The 19,653-nt window shown below is 35.9% G+C and overlaps 1 protein-coding gene across 1 annotated transcript in view; it reads left to right on the plus strand.

Annotated features, from left to right (window-relative positions):
• Positions 1-17,799, plus strand: part of ACSS3 (acyl-CoA synthetase short chain family member 3) — a 51,181-nt gene extending 33,382 nt beyond the window's left edge. The window contains exons 6-12 of the mRNA XM_040544772.1: positions 2,183-2,272; positions 5,624-5,687; positions 12,360-12,441; positions 13,422-13,544; positions 17,037-17,136; positions 17,216-17,382; positions 17,683-17,799. Coding sequence (XP_040400706.1) covers positions 2,183-2,272; positions 5,624-5,687; positions 12,360-12,441; positions 13,422-13,544; positions 17,037-17,136; positions 17,216-17,382; positions 17,683-17,799 — 743 coding nt within the window. The remainder of the gene's footprint in view (positions 1-2,182; positions 2,273-5,623; positions 5,688-12,359; positions 12,442-13,421; positions 13,545-17,036; positions 17,137-17,215; positions 17,383-17,682) is intronic.
• The last annotated feature ends 1,854 nt before the right edge of the window (positions 17,800-19,653 follow it).

Raw genomic sequence — 19,653 nt, forward strand, 5'->3', positions numbered from 1 at the left:
AATTGTCCCTTGCCACTGTCTTTTCCAATTCACTTTTCTCTAAGGAATATACCTTTTTTCATTCTGCTCTAAGGAAAAAAAGGGAAAAAGTTGAGATCAGTGACTTCAGTATTGTGTAGAATATGGAGCTCTGAAACTGCTGAATAAATTGTGGGTTTCTCTTCCTGCAGCTTTCAGCATGATCACTTGCTGACTACATTAGGTCATGTTGATGTTGTGTCATCTCTATAATTGCAGCTTGGATGTTCTGCTTTTTTGGAAAAAAAAAAAAAAAAGAAAAAAAAACAAGGTCAGTGTTTGTGCAGGAAAAAAATAGAACAATGGAAAATGGGAAGCAACCAACCAAACTTTTTAGTATTGAGGGTTGATAATTCTTGGTCTGTGCTCTGCAGCTGGAGTTAGGCCCTAGCGTAACAGTGCAATGTTAATGCTAATTTTCAGCTACTTACTAACACCTAACTTAATATTATACAAACTCTTGGTGGTTTTGTTCTTGCTCTTGCTTCTTTAAGCAATTGAGTAGTCATTTAACTACTTCTGAAGTGGCAGAGAAATACTGTGGAAGCTGAGAAAATTCACAGCAAAAACAACTCTAGTGAGCTAATGCAAGAGAACTGAAGATAAATTTGGGCTTACTGATCAGAGCCCAAATACAAAGCTGAACACAAACCTGCTTAGCTGTGTTGAAACTTGAGCATGATGTGGACTATGAATTCTGGGTCAAGTGACCTGAGACCTGGGACATCTCCAGAATGATAAAACTGCGTTTTTATAGTGCTAGCCCCATATTGTGTCCCTGCTAATATCTATAGCCACCTACACTTTTTTTTTCCCTACAGTTCAGAGTTATAGCAGCATTCAAATAAATTTCTCTGTTTTTCTTACAGGGAAAGGAAGGAGAACTGGTCTTTTTTCAAACTTAGACTCTGCTATATGACTTAATATTTTTTTTTATTCCTTTTTCTTAATAATAGCTCTTGTAGTCTAAAAGCATTATGTGAAATTGAACTTTCTTAAGGGGAAAAAACAGGGGGCGGGTGAGAAGGGAGGACTTTGTAGCTGCCTAACTGTGGGGATAATTAGGAAGGTGTAGGCACTACAGGGGATATTCATGCTGTCTGAAGAAGGTATTTTATGTTACCAGTGAAGCACGGATTCCAGACCTACTTGCCTTCAGTGAGCTCCACACAGGGAGCAAAGGCATGCAGTGCAAGTGTTTAAGTTATTTATCTGCAGTTAGATGAATGCATTTCTTCCGAAGATTCAAAAACCAGGAAATATTTGTCTTCTGGAAAAATAAATAAATAAATAAATAAACACAACAAAATTAATGTTTGTAGATGTGTTTGTAGATGGAGGAGAAAACAACTGGATTATGATCACAGAATCTTGGAGCAGTTTGATTCGCATTCCTTACAGGATTCTTTTCAAGTTTATTTTGGCAACATGAAATTTAGGTCTGACTTTTCTACCTTATTTCTTCTTGAATCTTTTTATTGCCTGAAATAGTTCTCACCAAGAAATACTAGTGAGATCTCCAGGATTATAAAAGAGGTATTCCTGAATTTTCTGCATTATTTACAATAAATGTTGTGAAGTTTTTCCTTTTTTATGATTTTGCTGACCAATATTGTTGTGGAGATTTTGTGTTTATTTACCTTCCAAACCTCAGAATGTGTAGAATTTTTCAGCTCCACGGTAGAACAACAGATACTTTGATATCACTGCCCTACAGTGATAAGATAATCAACCAACATTGATGTTTTTTCTGGAATTCGTTCTTTCCAAAGATATTGTTTTGTAAAACAACCCCTGAAATACGCCTGCCATACACAGTATTTCTGTCATGGCTTTGCTGTAGGCAGTTTCCTACTGGTGTGGTATAACATCATACTCATAGCAGAATAAGCTAAAGGTGTAATGCAGAATGTTTGTATTTTTGATTGTTTCCTATGGAATGGAAAAGCTCCCCTGTGAAGAATGCAGATTTCTGTGATGAACTGATACTTATTAGATAACAGATACGAAGCTCCTGAATTCTAAATCTTCCATTGCTTGTCTGGCATTTTTATTTTAATTTTTTTAAGTGTGATACGCTGAGCTAGAAGCAAAATTTAGAAACAATAAATACTCGATGACACAAGAAGCAATCTTGGTTGATGTATTTGTGTTCTTTTACCAGAATCTGGTTCTGCAATTACCACTTCCTGTATTGGTCTGGGAAACTCTACAACGCCTCCACCTGGACAAGCAGGAAAACCAGGATACAATGGTAAGACTGTGCCAAGTATGCTGCTAGAAAAGGATATTGCTTATATTCCTGAGTAAGTGCGCTTTAATCTAAGACTTCTTAGGGAAAGCAAATTACAGTCTTGGTAACACATTTTCCTCCTTCTTGTAACAGGAAGCTGACTTTTTGTGTGTCGTGGAATGTGACTGTGCTTAAGAAATTCAGAGTAATTCTCCAAAACATTGAGAAACTACTCCTACCTTTGTTACATAAAAGGGCTACCACATACTTCTAAACTGGATATAACAAAGATATGAAAAAAATACTGTGCTTTAAGGCTTTACCTACAATTGCACAGAATTAAATGAGAAGCAGCAGTAAAACTGTATTGGCACAGCGGGAAGAAAAATGTTAGTCATAACCATTAGCAGAAGAGGAAATGATAACTAGACAAATAATTGCTGTAACTTGCACTTTGAATGTTTTGTCATACCTGTATTTTCAATTTTCAGAGTCTAAATAGTTTTGTTTTGGAAGATGTATGTCAAATAACTATGTCTCAGAGACTTATTGATTAGATTCTCTTTTGGTGCTACAGTTTTATATGAGAAGTATCCTAAAGTGCACTAAGAGAATTCTTACTGTGAGGTCTGTGTCTTCCACAAATGTGTCACGAGTGAACTAACAAGCAACCTGGCAAGGATATGAATCTTTTTTCTTTCATTCTTTATTAATCAAAAATAGTTTGCTGACTGTATGTACAGGTGTATGGACTCATATTTGAGAGAGATGTTAAGCACATTATCTTTGAGTACTTGTAGAGCGTTTTTATTTCCAGCTGGGAAAATGGTAGGTTATGAACCAGCAGTAAAAGGGAGAGCACTCATTGTCTGGAAGCTATTTGTTTGTAGAGGGTACAGCTACAGGATTAAGAATGCAAAAATGTTTTCATACCTAGGAAGCCTGATCTTAACACAGTTCTCAAGAGTTACTTAAGTCCAAATAATAATTACATTTCTTAAAGATCAAACTGTCTTCAGAAAAGGTTCTCACATTCTTGGGCAGAAAAAGCTTAGCTATTTTTTCTCCTAATAGATGGAAGAAATGGAAATGAACATTGAAGAAAATACTTTCAGCGGTTCTGGGTTCTAGCACTTAGCGTGAAGACAAACACCAGGTTAAAAACAGAATTAAAACCAAGCTGTGAAGTTCGTCTACAGTTGTAATAAATAGGGAAGAGTGGAAGAAGGTATGACACATGCTAGAAAATGTCCTGCCCCAAAATGTATGAGTAGCAAGAATATAAAAATTTCACATGAATTTTTTGAAACATGACACCAAGTGTAAGTAAGGAATTCCTTCAAATAGAACAGAGGAAATATCTTAAACATGCAATAAAAAAGAAAAATAAAATGAACACTGAAATTCACTAAAGATTTAGGAAAGAACTGCACCTTTTTTACTTACTGGTTTGAGGCCAATTATGTCCTGTAATGCAGCCATTCATTAAGTAGTGGATCTTCTGAAATTACTCTGTGCAGACAGCTGTCTCGCTGTCACCCACATCTGTTTTGATGTTGTTTTGGCTGCTGTTACTGTATTAATTAGAAGAGTTCCTTATGCCTTATGCATTAGAGGATAGATTTTGTATTCTTAGATTATGCAACTGGTAATGATTTTTGGACATTGCTAAAGTTTTGTTTTATTTATGCTATGATGTAAACAGAAAGTTACAAAGTCTACTTAAGTAGACTTCTTTCCTGTCACACTGCTGAAATAAATTGATTTCTTTGAATCTTTTCAGATAATTTCATTGCATTGTTCACAAACTGAAGCAAGTCCTGCATTTAGAAGTACTGTCACTTTTTCAGTAATTCGAGAGTAAGCAGTGTAGTACCCACCTTCCCCAGATTTTTGTACATCAAAATAAACTGCTTGTGAGGAGGAGAATAAATGCTGGAATTACTACCCTAATAAAATAAACTGTTTAGATTTTACTTTAATATAATAAAAACATGAAAAATAAACTGGGGATTAGGGAAGCGTTGAAAGATACAGGTGAGTGGGTCTTTGTCTTTCCGTGTTCTAAGTCTAAATTCTCCAAATGTAACATTACCATGTTCTCACAACATCTAAAATGATACAAGATTCCAAGTCACTGAATTGTAAAACCGGTGTGGTTGACTTGCCTGTGTCTGTGTGCTGGGCTGTTGCTTTCAGCAGGCTCTTCAGCCACTTAAAAAATACCATTCTCTGTGAAGAAGTGGCTTCATCCAGAAACAGTAAATTACAGATTTTTCTGTTCTTTGGACAGATAAGATATTATATGACTCATAAGACTCTTAGCAGGGTTTTAGTCAAAAGTCTGTCATCCTCTTTTCCCCATTTCCTCTGTAGCTTTTTAATACAGAATGTAAGATTATTTGTATTAGTTTAATTCCAGCTGAACATAGCTTTCTTTGCCTGGGCAGACTTCAAAAAGCATGTTTTTAAATCCATGTCAGCTTAGTCTGTCAGAACCATTCCTCCCTGTTTTTCCATGGTTTAGTCATTTCATTTTGTTTAATTCCATTTATCATAGGCCAAGTTGGTACTCTAGTTAAGAAGTACTGTGGCCTATCTACCATTCTTCCTTATCCCTATGCCTTCAGATGAAAAGGGTGGTTGTAGTGGGTTTCCCAGCTGACTGCCCTGAGGAGGCCATTTCAGGCAGTTTTCCTCAGAAGCCTACATACTTCATACCAAGATACGATCTGAAGGTGATGGCTCATCGTCATCTGGGGAAAAGTCTTCTGTTCAAAGGTCTGGATTTTTTGGTGTTGTCTAGCATTATGCTGCTGCACAGCTTTGAGTAATTCACAAGGTAAAATACATCTTTGTGTTGGACTAGAATAACCTTGTCATGGGGACCACCTTTCTGAGTCTCCTGAGAGCCTTTGAACACCAGGCACATTTGTTTACTGCTAATGGCACTTCTCACATCAGCTAGATGAGCCTCCAGTAATCTTAGTTATTATTTCTTACTTATGTTATCTGAATACTTTTTCTTGTAATATATCTGAAAAATCTTTCATTGTTTGCAAGCTTAGAATTTCCAATATGAAGGTGTCTTTTAATTTTTGGTTCTATATTTTTCCTTTTTTGACTTTGTGCTGTCTACTCCCAGAGCACAAGTGTTATTCAAGACTTTTTGGATTTAATGCTGAATGTTAATAAGGTCATAGGATTATCCAGTTTTGTACTCTCAAATTACTTAATACCTTTTGTTGCTTGGTGTATTGCCGTTCTCAACTGTGACATAAATTGATAACCTTGAACAAAGACACTGTCCTCCACCTAAAAATAGTCTACTTAACAGGAGTTCTCTTCCTATATTTATTTATTTTTTTACAGTGATGATTCTGGATGAAAATAATGAAACAGTGAAGACGAGGACTTTAGGAAATATTGTGGTAAAGTAAGCAAACTAAGTATTTTTTGAATCTTCTGCCTCTTTAGTGCCTAACTGTTGCCATAATAAAACTTAGGTTTGTAAGTGGATAGACAAACGTATTTTGAAAGAAAATTGCCCATAGCTGTCTTAGGCGTTCAGCTAGGATGGAAGAAATCACCTTCCAAATGTGCTTATGTCTCTTCACTGGCTGTAAGGGTGACACAGACAGCTTAGAATAGGTGCTTAACATTAGCTACCTAAAGCTAAGTGAAATTAATTTCATCCTTAGTAACTCTCTGCCAAATGATCTGAATTATATCTAAAAACAGGTAGATAACATTTCTGAGTCATGACTATCTTAGTATTTACATGCCTGTCAGAAGTGGATATTGTCATATTAGGAGATCCGTTGGGGCTGTTGTCAAAGTTTTAAAGCCAAGATTTATCTTCCCTAACACTGCCCAATATTTAAGCCTTTTTCTTAAGGGATTACAAGTGTGTTTATGTATTGATTTGTTGTTTTATCTTTCCCAGCATGATTTTTGCTGCAGCCAAATAAACTGATAGGGAAATTGTGGGGAGATTTTCCTCCTTTCCCCCTTCCCCCTTCCCCCTTCCCCTTCCCCTTCCTTTTCTTCCTTTTTTTTTTTTTTTTTTTTTCCGCATTGGATCACTCAATGAGTAGTGTCCCTGTACCATTACTATTATTTTATTATCATGTCCTGATTTATTATAATATCCATTCTGAAATAGGGGAAAGAGTAGTAAGGGTGAAATTACACTGTTTCAAAAAAAGTCATTATGAAACAAATTTTGTGTAGGTTAATTCTCACACATCTTTCTGTTTCTTTTCTGACAATCTTTCAAGACACTAGGACCTCTTAAAATTCATTCTGCAGCTTAACTGTAAAATACAAACAAAACAAAACAAAACAAGACAAAGGTTTTGATGAGCTTTAGTAGACCAATTCTGGGTGTTTTTAACATGTCCAATGTTTGAATCTGTAGACTGTTAGCAGAAGTTGTTTTTAGGATATCATGGTTTGGAGTGTCTTAATAGTTTTGATCCAGGTTTCATTCTAATAAGTGACAATTTCGTGACAGTGTTTAGTTGGTTATTTTGTTCATAAAGGTCTGTGGCTGTTAGGTTAAGTCATCACATTTTCTATCTTCTGCTGCATTCAGCTCAATTGTTGTTTAGCTGTAAAACTTTTTTTCTTTTTCTTTTTTTTTTTTCTTTTTTCTTTTTTTTTTTTTTAGATTAGGACTAGTTTTCATAAAGCCCTCCTGCAAAGGAAGCCTTTCCCCTCTTCGTTTCTTTAGCAGACTCATACAGACCCCTTAAAAATAGTGGTGATGATCCTTGTTACTACCAGGGTTTGTTTATCACCCCAGGATCCTCAGGCATCTTGAAGTGATGAAGTGGGGGAATCAGGATAGTTTTGAATCTTCCTCTGTCATACAGTCAGCAGCAAAATATGGTCTACTGCTTTAGAAAAACAAAACAAAACACAACAAAACACAGGTATTTGCTTTACCTGCAGCATACGTGAATTGAGAAATATTCTTCAGTATTTCTGGGAATGTAGTATGACCACACACTGCCTACAATACAAGTTGTGCAAAAGTGGTATGATGCAGATCTTGGTTATTTTTAGCCTAGTCTAACTGCTGGTAAGGACTGCTGGGGGCTGCTTGAGGCCTGCAGCGCTCATAAGTATAGTATTTAAAATACCTGTTCTTGAAATAGAGTTTTAAAATTTAATTTTATCCTGCAGGAGTCAAATAGTTTAGAAGGGTCGTTCTTACACCTCATTGCTCCATCTCCCTGCACCAAGTATGTTATTTTCTTTACTCGTACCTACCAGATGTTTTTTCATATAATTATCATCTTTGTGCCCTCTGGAAAGATTTTTTACTGATGAGAACTCTCACAGAGGATAATTTACCTGGACATGCAATAATATTTTTGACTTCACAAGTCTTTCAGGATAGAGTAATCAAATGCAGTGTCACAACATTTATGACGAAAGGGCAAAGGAAAATGAAGATTACTGCAGCTCATGAGAGTGGGTTTGTATGAATTGTTTCCACATTTACGTTTTTTTGAGCTAGAATCTTTGGACGTGAAGGATAATTAACTAAGAATTCATTCTGAAGTGAAAATCGTACCAGCAATGACCTCCACTTCCTTTAGCAAGACCAGTCTGATTTAGTGACACACTTGTGCTTGCTTTGTTCTGACCTGCCTATAATTAATACAAAGCGGAGAAGCTGTGTGTGTGTGTATATGTGTAATCGTGATTAGCAATGAGAATTTTCAAAGGAATGTTAGCAAAGAGAAATACTATTTAAATTCCAATGCAGTGGGAAACTTAATTTTGCTCTTTTTCGTTATGAACATTGCAAACCTATTATTTTTATTTAATGAGACAGTTGTCAGCATTGTCTCATTCTTTATGTTCATTCACGAAAGAAAGAGGACTACATTTGCCATATATTCATTCTATCCAGAGAGTAATGTCTACCAGTAAATTTCCCTCTAGATCCTTTTAGGAATGTCCATAACCATGTTACACTTCCTCTAGCATTTTGTGTAGTTAATTTTGTGCCACTGTAATGGTGCTTTATGTGATAAGTATTTAAAACTTAGTTTTACCATTCTCCACTGCATAGAATCACATAAATATTTCTGTTCCCTATTCAGAAAGAGGAGAGACAATGCATTACACATACAGTGATTCTGGAATGTTTTTTAAGTTGGAGTGGACAACTGATAAGTATTACATTAGTTAAATTGCATTTAAGATAAGAATCACAGAATATCCGAGTTGGAAGGGACCCACAAGGATCATCAAGTCCAACGCCTGAGTCTCCAAAGGACCACCCCCAAAAAAAAAAAAAAACACCCCAAACCACCAGATCATGTGTCTGAGAGCGTTCTCCAAACACTTCTTGAAGACTGCTGCAGAGAGGAAAGTGTTTCTTGTAGAACTCTTTAAAGAAAGTGTCATCCTGCTTAGACTACTCGCAATACATTTTTGTAATTAACAGCCATACACCTAAGAACAATTTGCTAAATTTATAAAATGAAAGACTGTACCCTAGAAAGCAATGTCTTACAAATAAGCTATTGGCACAGCTCTCTTAGGAATACGATGTTTTTCCTTGACACCACTAAGTCATACGTGGATATCTATTGTAAAGATATGCTCATTTTACTGAATGTTACAGGCTCGAGGTAGAATTTAGTAGATGACATCCTTTAGCCTGTGTTGTATGGGAGATCATTTTAGATGATTATTTTTTGTTTTGTTTTGTTTTTATCAGCTTTGTCTTTTCGCTTTTCAAGTAAAACAATGAGTAGGACTTTCAATGTGTAATTTGTCCAAAAATGAGCTGAATACATGTGGGTAGCATTTGAACTTTTTTACTTTTAACTCTTTCCAGGCATTTGAAAAATTTTTTGATGCTTTTCCTCTTCCCCTTTAAACTGTAGGTTTTTTTTTCCTGCAAAATCCACACTGAAGCCAACTACTTCTGTGACCTTTTTCAAGTAACTAAAGGGGCATTTCATGCAGAATCATAAATTCTCGAGATCCTCTCTTCTCTTACCCCTTCTCCACCCTTGTTCCAGTGCTGTTGTTCTTTGTGTCTGAAAAAGCTTCAAGACTGGAGATGATTTTCAAACTTGCAATCAAAACAAATTTTTGAAGAGTGCTGTTTACACACAGCACTACATAAATGCTGAGTAATAATATAGCTGCCAATCAGGATGACTTAGTTTCATTCACAGGCCTAACTCATAACAATGGCATATCCTTGCTTTGACTGGCTGTAATGTACAGCCTGTGACTGCCATTGTCTACCATAAAATAAAGGGATGACTTTTCTCTTTTCTGAAACTCAGCAAGGTAGAACCTCTAATAGTTTTGACTTTCAGCTGTACTTTCAGAAAGCTGTTTTTTTTTTCCCTATAAATTATCTTCTGAGTGCTGTGTCAATAATTTGTTCCAGCAGCAAGAAATCTTGCATCATTTTGCCAAGTGGCATCCTGAAAGGATGTGACACAGTTGACTTTTCCTGGGCTGTGTTAGAGGTGGGTCAGTCACTGTTGCATGAAAAACAAATGAACTGTGAAGCAATGCTCAAAAAACAAGTAATGATTGTAGTTTCAAATTGGCTACTAGAAAACAGTTACTGTGAGAGTACTTCAGAGATTTTTGTGATGCTGTTGAGCTCACCTAACCTTAATATCTCACTTTGTAATAAAATTACCTTATTTTATAAAATGTAACCAGAGTGTTACATTTCAGCCTTCTGTCTCCTCTCACATCATTATGATCCAGCAATGGTCCCTTTAGAATTCATGGCAGCATTCCCGTGGACAGCAGCGGGATGGAGATACTTTTGGCTCTGGGTATTTTAATCCTGATGTCTTGGCAAAATTCCAGTACGATGAATTATTTTCTGGCAAGCTCAATTCCACCTTTATTAATTTTATTAGCAATTTGTGTTTTCCCAGCACCTACAAATTCTAGTCAGTTGTGATCCTAAGCACTTTGCTATCACTGAAGAATTGTATGTTTCTATCACTGTGCAATTATTTTGCCTGAAAGACCAACACATAGAAGGTGGCATTTATTTTTTGCTTAGGAGATGGAATGGAGTCCTAACTGCAAATAGTGTTTTATAGAAAACAAAGGAGGAGTATTTTCAGATAGTGTCTGTATTGTGCTATGTTTTGTGCTGTGGGAATAGCTGTGGTAGCCAGTAGTTTAGCAGCCTGGTTTCCATAGACTGAGGAAGATTTTTTCTCTTGCTTCTCAGTAATATGCACTGTGGATGTACTAATCATTGCAGTTTTCCTTAACACAAAACAACCTAACTAACCAGGCAAACAAAAATGTTGGAGGCAGGGATTATGTTTTTGATGATATGTTGCACAGTTCTTGGTTTAGATTTCTAAACAATTGTAATTACAGAAAGCAAAATGTTTTTCTGGTTTCTGCAATAAAATCGGTTCTTCTATTTAATGGCTAACTGGAAACCACTGAATAGAGCCTTGGGGAATTTATTAAGGATTTTGTCAATGTGAATTGTCCTTTCTCTCCCATCACAAGAATGTTTCAGACTGTTAAATAAATTGAAAGTTCAAAATTTGCAATGATTCAGGCCGTTATGAACTGCTATGCTATTAGCAACCAAGCAACAACCATAGTAACTACCATTCTCAGGTGATTTTTCTTTAATCTGAACAAGAGGTTTTTCATTTTAAACTCATACATACACAAACATGGGGATTGATATATTGCTTTTCTAATTTATTTCTTTCAAGGCAAATACTCTGTCATGTTTGTGTATCACAAGGGTGCTTACTAAGCTGGTAGGTCGCATGGTAGGCCAGTGAGTTCCTGCCAGAGGGGCAGAAGCCAGCCTGCTCTCCTGAAACCTGGGTGCCTAACTCGGAAGTGTCTGGCATTTGTGGCCTTGCCTTAACCATACTTTCAGGGAATGTGATTTGTAGGATGCGTTGAGCCAAAACAGTAATAGAAATAACAGTAGTATTTATAGTGGTATATTCCATAAAGCTACTTGAGCTGAATTAGCCTGGAGATACCTGCGGTTGTTAAAAGTCATGAATTTAAACCATTGTTAGATGATGTAGCCTTAGCAGCATTATGCCTTATTTAGATAAAAATAAATTAATATATATATATATATATATATATATATATATATATATATATATATAATTTTTATGACTGTAACAGAATATGCTTCCTGATCATTCTCTCTCTGTTACTAGGGTTAAGCTTTATAAAATTTGTGTTGGATGTTCTGTGCCTGAATATGTGTCTTTTAGAGTTAAACACAGCTTCCTGCCTTTGAAGGACAAAAATGTCCACTTCTCTGTTAGCTGTCTTGTCTAGCTTCTCCTATTCTGGCAGATAGGTGCAATGTCCTGTCTTTTGTCTTGTCCCTATTCTTGACTGAAGAATGGATATATAGTATGCATTGAAAACTCAACTAATAAATCATTCTAGAATTTTGCAGCTTCACTTCTTAAAGTGTATATATATATATATATAACTCCAGTTATTTTAAGAAGTTTTAAATTTGACTTTTTATCAATATACTTTCAAATAATTCATCAAATAATTCCAATAATATTATGTGGGGAAAAAAAAAAAAATTATTCAGATTATTGTGACTGAAATCGTTATATCTTTTTACAGAAACTGAAGATTTGTGTGCCTGATAATCTGTTTGCCTATACATGAGCTTGTATGTGTTAGATAAATAGATAGCTATAGTAATGACGTTATCTGAATCATAGCATATATGCACACATTTCCGAGAGATACTTAATTCATCAAAATATTGAAAGCTGAATGCTGATAACATATTTGTAGTGTAGTGTATAATACATATAGACCAAACATCATTTTGTTGAATGTTAGACACAATTATGTTATATAAAAGGTATGGACTGGATACAGTACAGAGACATATGCATGTGATCACACAAATGCACGGTCTTGTTGATCTGTTGTCAACATATTATTAAACAAAATTGTTTTCTTATTCCTACTCAATGACTGTTATCTGAATATAAAGTATGAATGGAGAGCATGAGCTATACTTGTTATATCTGTGTTTCTAACTACTTCACTCTGCTCTTTTTAATTTAAGGTTGCCTTTGCCTCCTGGATCGTTCTCAGGACTTTGGGAAAATCAGGAAACATTCCAGAAGTTGTATTTCCAAAAATTTCCAGTAAGAATTACAAAATTAAACTTTTGGTAATCTCGCAGCACTGAATGACATGAGTTTTCAGTCGGGTAATATAAAAAAATATTGTATCTTATTTTAATGGGAGATCTTTGATACATTTCTTACAGGCTGAAAAACATTTCAAGTTAAACATTTCCTCATACATACTTCCAGCTTTTGGTCACACTGATTTTTTTCAGATCTGAAACAAAAGAAGTAAACCTTAAGATTCTGAACCTAAAAGTTGTTTTATGTCATTTGGTCTAATAAAGATGAAAGCTTTGCTGCATTTCAAACTTAGACTGGAATAACTTCAAATTTATTACTACCACTGACATGCAGTCATTCTAGTTTAGCATCAGTCCAAAATACACACTTGTCTACCGCATGTGTAAATATTTAGGAGGCTCCTTACTGAATTGTCCTTGTCAGATGGACTATCTAGGGACTCGTGTCCTCCCTTCCACTTAGACAGTCTGCTCCAGATAGACTGTCCAGAATGGAAGGTTTGGTCCAGTAAAAGTAAATGAGTGAACTGAGCAGGCAGATTATTTTCTTTGTGCACTGGCATGATGATGGTGATGGTGGTGTATGAATGGATTCAGCAAACAGGTACCATAAGGGTCAATTTGACAACTGTCATTGTATTGTAACAATTCCACTCATCTTGTGTAGATTCAGGCAACATCCTTCTCCAAGCTGTCAGGGATCAAAGTAGGCAGAGTGGAAAAAATCCAGGCTTATGTATTTATTGTCTTCTGCTCTGTCTTAATAAAGTCTGCAAAAGCCCTCTGGAAAAGGAGCCCCAGGGTTTATGATGACATAAGAATGGTGAAAAAAAAAATAGAATCAAATCTTTCAGGCACCAACAATTTACTTCATTTAACACAATCAGTTTTGTGTGTTGGCTTCATGGGAAATGGATGGATCTTTCTAGTACTCTTTCCTGAGTTTATTTTTATTTTTGGTTATGTTGTGTTTAGGGATATTATGATACTATGGATGCAGGTTATATGGATGAAGATGGCTATTTATATGTCCTGTCTCGAGCTGATGACGTGATCAGTATTGCGGGACACAGAATTTCAGCAGGCACAATTGAAGAGGTGAGCTCTGCCTGACAGTAAATAGAAGGGTGAAATATGAATAAAGCAAGCTGAGTTCATGAAGACTAAAAATCTCACAAAAATCTATTTTCATTCTGCTTATCTTGATTGCATTTGCACTGGTACTTTTAGGAAAAACATTAATTGTTTCAGGTCCTTCCTATTAAGGTGTGCTCCAGGACGATAATAAGCAATTTGTATCATAGGCTTGAGAAAACAGGCATGATTTGTCATATGAAGATGGAGGTAAGGGGCAGTGTGGTAGCATGGAAAGCATTCCAGAGGCTCTGACATATTTACTTGGGAACACTTTAAGGTAATGTAGGCTCGGCGTGTCAAGTTGTTGCATTAGCTACTGAAATCACTTAGGAGTAGAAACTTTTTTTCTTAAAATACAGTTTTTATTCTTTTGGGTTTTGTCTTTTTTTTTTCTTTTTTTAGTGTTTGGTGTTATCTGAATTCTTTTTGCATAGATTCACATTTGGTGCGTTTTCTTGTTTTGAAGAATTTCCTTCTCAGTTCCTCGAGACCTGTTTTTTGTCTCTCTCTTACTGTAAGAGCAGTGCTAAATGAACAATAAAATTTTCTTTAAAAACAATCCTACTGCTAAATTGAAAATCATTAATGTAATTCCCATGAAACTCAAAAAGTTGCAAATACTGCAGTTCATAATCGTATCTTAATGTCATATCTTTGCTCACTTACCCCTTCACAACTGCTGTGATTGCCAGTTATAAATTTCCCTGATGACATATCAGTTGCTTATTCAGGGAGGCTAGGAAAAGGTGTGCTAGGTAAGTATGAGGGAAAAATACATTTAAAATTCTGAATTTAACTGTTCACTGAATCACAAACTAGTTTGTCTTTTTTTTTTCCTTTCTAATATTTGTATTAGCAATATGTTAATTAGTATGTTTTAGTGACTGTATTTTTTTTAAAGACTGGATAACTTAAAAAAGAATAGAAGAAACTCTGGTTTCACACAAATGAACAAATCCTGATAAATGTAGGCAGTCTTTCAAGGATCAGTCAGCCAGGAAGTTGGATCCGCTGCTGTACTGACAGGTTTGTGAAGACATAAGACATAATTTCAGTCTGCTTAAACCTATTTCCCCTTTGAAGTGAGTGTTTTTGTTGCTCTACAGCAACAGGGAACCTCATCCCCACCCATTACTGCTCTGCTACTACAAGGGCATTGTTTCCTGGCATCAAGCTAGATCTGAAGCTAGTGCAGCAAATGAGGAACTGAATTACCTCAAAGATGACATTCGTGTCATCTTTGTATCCATCTGAAACAGGTCAGGAGCTCAGTGTTGCTGTTTTTCTCCCTGTTAGTTAGAGCTTTCCACAGAAATGGTGTTTCGTCACTACAGACTTCTAGATGCTTCTCTATTCACCTTCTGAACAAAGCTAAAAAATAGTGTTCTTAATACATGCACAGCAAATTGCTAGTTAAAACGGGAAGCATTAACAAGAACACAGCTTTTCACTAAGATCAGTAAATACAGAATTAGAGGTTCATTGAATAGCCTTCTAATTAAGTGACAGTCACCTTGTTGAGCAAGTATATTAACTGCATTTATATTATAACTGCGTTACAAGCTTAACAAGTTTTTCCTTAGTGCTTTGGCGTTTCAGCTTCATTATGTTCCAAACAATTAGTTTCTTTTTCTATTAGTATCATCCGGGCTCCATCTTTACTGAGATGCAGTAGGAGTTACTGTTTACCTTGCCAATCACTGAATCTTAGCCATTTTGGTAACCTCAGCTTGTGTTGATCCATCCATCTCTGTACATCAATGGTTCAGTGCTTGGCTCGACTCTTTCTAAAATTGCTCTGATGTTAAGGAACTTAACATGAAAAATTCCCATACTGACAGTGGGGTTTCTGTCTGCTGCTACATTAGAAGTCCATCCTTGTGCCCACTGATCACAGTCAAGGAATTCCCCTTCACTTTCTCTGTTTCTTACTTGTAAGCAGTTTTTAGATGGCTAGTGTTGATTCTGTTCTCTGATCATCATTTCAGCCTGTCTTACAAAATTTGATAACCTTTAACTTAGTATTTACATTTTCAGTCATATGAAATTAGCTGTTCCAGTGTCAAAGGCATGCTTATGGGATTTTTTTGGATAAATTAGTGAAGGAAAATATTGCAGTGATCAGAATATTCCGGCTCAACATAAGACTTTTCTGAACAGGTGACAGGCTGGAACAATGCAAACAAGCTCCTACAGAACAAAGCTGGGTACACTTTACATCTTCACCTTAGGGGTCCTGTTGGGTCCTGATGAATAATTATCGAATTGATGGTAATGTCACATTACTGAAGATATTATTCCTATGATTTTGAGGAAAGGCCTCAGCACCTCTGGTCATAGACCTTACTAGTCTACTTCTGTATAATTCATTGAAAAGTAGATGAAAAATAGTTTCATCTTTTTCTTTCTTTCTTAATTCTATGACAATCAAGTTGCTGTGGTCAGGATCAAGAACTCCGAGCAGTAAATAATGGGTATTTAAGCATGAAATAGAATGCATTACTGAGGCTCTGGACTAGAGGTGACCCAAGCTCATAGGTGTATGTGATGCAGACAAATATCACCAGGATTTGGAGTTGCATGAAAAGATCTAGGTGCTTTGGAAGAGGATTCATAACTGATGGTGTCTTAAGTCCAACTTTATACCAGACTTCGTGATGCATATCTCAGTATGTATTGAGACATCTTCGTGATTTTTCTTCCAGGAAGTAAGAACCTCAGCTGGCTAATTGGAAACAAGAGAGTTGAGTCTCTCACATTTTGTTTTCCTGAAAGAGATTTTGAGGTAGTGCCCGTCACTTGTGTAATTGTGTACATGTGCAGTAGGAAAGAAGGGACTTTGGTTTAACTCCCTTTTTTGTCTAAGAATGTTGAGACCTCACATTTCCAAGAGGATCAGCTGAATGCTAGGTTGGCTGCAAGCTGAGCCAGGGCTTGTATTTGGCAAAGAATTAAAAAGATAAAAGGCATCAGAGAGAATAAGAATGAGTAAATACAACTTGATAGCCCTGTAATAGAAGTGCTTCTGTGGTGTTGGTCCTTACTCAACTCCACAATATTCGTAGTGTTAGACTAACGTTATTTGTCCCACCAAAAAATCAAACTAACAAAAACATAGATGTGATACTCTCGTTTTCCCAAAACTATAAGGAAATCACCTTTGCTTTGTTCAAACCTAGATAATTCCGTGATTCTTTGATTCTGTATTTGTACCTTGTGCTGCCACAGTTTTTATTTCTTCCACTTATTTGATAACTACACATAAGTGTGTGTGAAAATATTCACAGGTACATTTGCAACATGTGTAATTGGAATCCTGAGTTGTACTGACTAAACAATTATTGATGTCAAAATTTAAGAAGTCTATTTTTTATGTCCTTGCCTATGGATTTTTTTTAACTGAGATGTTTAAATTATTATTAATCTGTTTTAGTTTTGTTTTCTGTCCCTCAGTGTGTTCTGTTCCATCATGCTGTGGCAGACTGTGCTGTTGTAGGCCAGGAGGATGCATTAAAAGGGCACGTTCCCTTTGCCCTGTGCGTACTCAGAGAAGGTGAGAGCTCATTGCTACTGGTGGTACTAAAACTTGCAAAAGGCCTGGAAAGGTTAAAGGATATGAACTTCCTTACTAGATATAAAGACAGAAGAGGGGAAGATTTTGGAAGAGATTATTGAGAGTGTTCGAAATAACATTGGTCCAGTGGCAGCTTTTCAGAAGGGGGTGTTTGTGAAACAGCTACTAAAAACGCGCTCTGGCAAGATACTACGTTCAGCTCTTTCTGCACTAGTCAGTGGAAAGCTGTATAAGTTAAGTTGGAGATGTATGCTTTAATGAACTAGGCACATAAGTGCATCCAAAGACCCAACATCAAGGTTTTGATTCTCTAGACCATTCTGCAACTGGTCCATGACTTCAAGTATTACATTGTATTTTATTTCTACTATTTATTACCCAAAAGATTTTCATGTTCCAGACTTTACCAGATACTTTTTTTTTCTTGGCTGTTTTCAAAGGCTAGATTTAGAAGATTCTCTGGATGAAATTCTGTTTTACTGTTGAAGGACTGCAATCTACTATCACGTGCTTATGTATATTCTTCCTTTTCAGATAACACCAACCATTGAAGATGCTAATGTGTTTAAACACATAGAAGAAGTGCTGAAGAAAGAATCAATGGGTAATAGGTTAGTAAAAGTGTCAGTTACTGAAATATAGAGACTTTGTATTAGGAAATACATATTTTAAAAACGAGTCATGATTGGGGCTTTTTTTTTTCTTTACTACATAAATGGTACTGTGTTCTTTACTGTATTGCCATAGCCAGTGAAGCATATTGAAGACTCTGCATGTTGTCATTATATGCTGTATATTAAGATTGCTAAGAATTTTAAATAGAATTCATACACTTCTGTAGCCTCGGAAGGAGTCACTGCATTATCTCATTATAACAGAATCATGAAATCACAGAACAGCCCAGGTTGGAAAGGACCTTGAAAGATCATCAGGTCCAACCTTTCATGAGGAAAGGGAACCTAGATGAAATTACCTGGTACCCTGTCCAATTACATCTTGAAAATCTCTAGTGGTGGAGATTCTACAACATCCATTATTGTATAATGAAACCAATATCTTGAGTTTGCCTAAAACAGCTTTCAGAAGGTAAGTCACAAACTGAAGACAGCAATAAGTAGGAATTCTGATGTGAAAATTGTTGCAGACATAATTTGTCTTCACTTATAAATTATGAGCCTTATGCCAGTTAAATTTTTATTAATTTTTAAATTAGTTTTCTCTATTCACTGATTTTTCCTAAATCTTTATGCTATAAATTCCTCTAATTGCTTTATTCAATGACTTTTTGAAGTGCCTTTTTTTTTTTGTAAAATAATAGGTGATTTCTGTCTTTCAGGTCTGTTAAAATCTTAATTTGTCTGTAGTAATGTTGAATAGAAAATAAGTATTTTAAATAAATGCAAGCATTTACCCCTTGCATTTTCTGATAATTTTGTTGTTGTGTTTTTTTATCACTCTTATGAAAAGGATAAACCAGGATGTGCTTTCACTGACATAATTAGATGTTTCAGGCTTGCTGAGATACATATCACTAAGAAACATAGCAGATACACATACTAGGCAACCCCTCCTTGAGGGTATAGGCATTTTCAAAATACTTTCAGGGTTCTTATATCAGGAAGTGGAGGATCTAAACGCATTACTCTAAATGCATTACTTCTTAAGCTGCAGTTTTTAACTGAACAAGAAATGTAAAAATCCTTGTAAAAATATATGAAATACATTGAAATACGTGTAAAAATAAATGAAAAGTTTAAAAGCAGAAAGGTTACTCAAATGCAGCATTGCTATTCAGAGGAATAAACAATAAGCAATTGGCAAATTCAGAAGCTGTGAGCGTATTTTAAGACCTTTTTTTTTTTTTCCTGTCTGCTGGAAAACATTCAAGATAAAAACAGAGATAAGAGAGGGGCAGAGTGGTCAGGTGCACTCACTGCTACTGCCATGATAATGTGGAGGATTCCAGAAAAGCCAAAGGGCTCATTCATCAGTATTCAGAAAACCCAGATAAAGAGAGCCACATCATAGCAGTGATGCAGTATGGAAAAACAGGTGTGGGTTGTTTTGTTTTGTTTTGTTTTTTTCATAAGCATTGCTTTTGTTTCCCAAAGGAGCCTTTTTCTGAGGATCTGTGATTGCAGAATTTTCTGCTTACAGCTTTAGGTTTGTGCCGAGCTGTGGAAAGGGAAAGAGGTAATCATTCTTGTACCCAGGTCCATTGCTGCACTGCAACCTGGTTGTACAGTCAAGAAAGAACAAGCCCATTTAACAAGTGATAGGAGAGCACTTGTTTTTTCTTTTTTTTTTTTTTTTAATAGAGAAGAAGCATGTGGGTCATGTGGGTATATCTGAATGGCCAGTGATATACTGAAATTTGGGTGGAAGAGGTTGATACAATAATTATTCACTGATTGTGGATCGTAGCCTAACATAGCCACAATTTCTAGCTGTTGAGAGTAGAGCTGTGGCTGTTACTAGGAGTTTTGATATGTTAGC

Source organism: Cygnus olor, chromosome 1 (genome assembly GCF_009769625.2).
Source record: "Cygnus olor isolate bCygOlo1 chromosome 1, bCygOlo1.pri.v2, whole genome shotgun sequence".
Lineage (NCBI taxonomy): Eukaryota > Metazoa > Chordata > Aves > Anseriformes > Anatidae > Cygnus > Cygnus olor.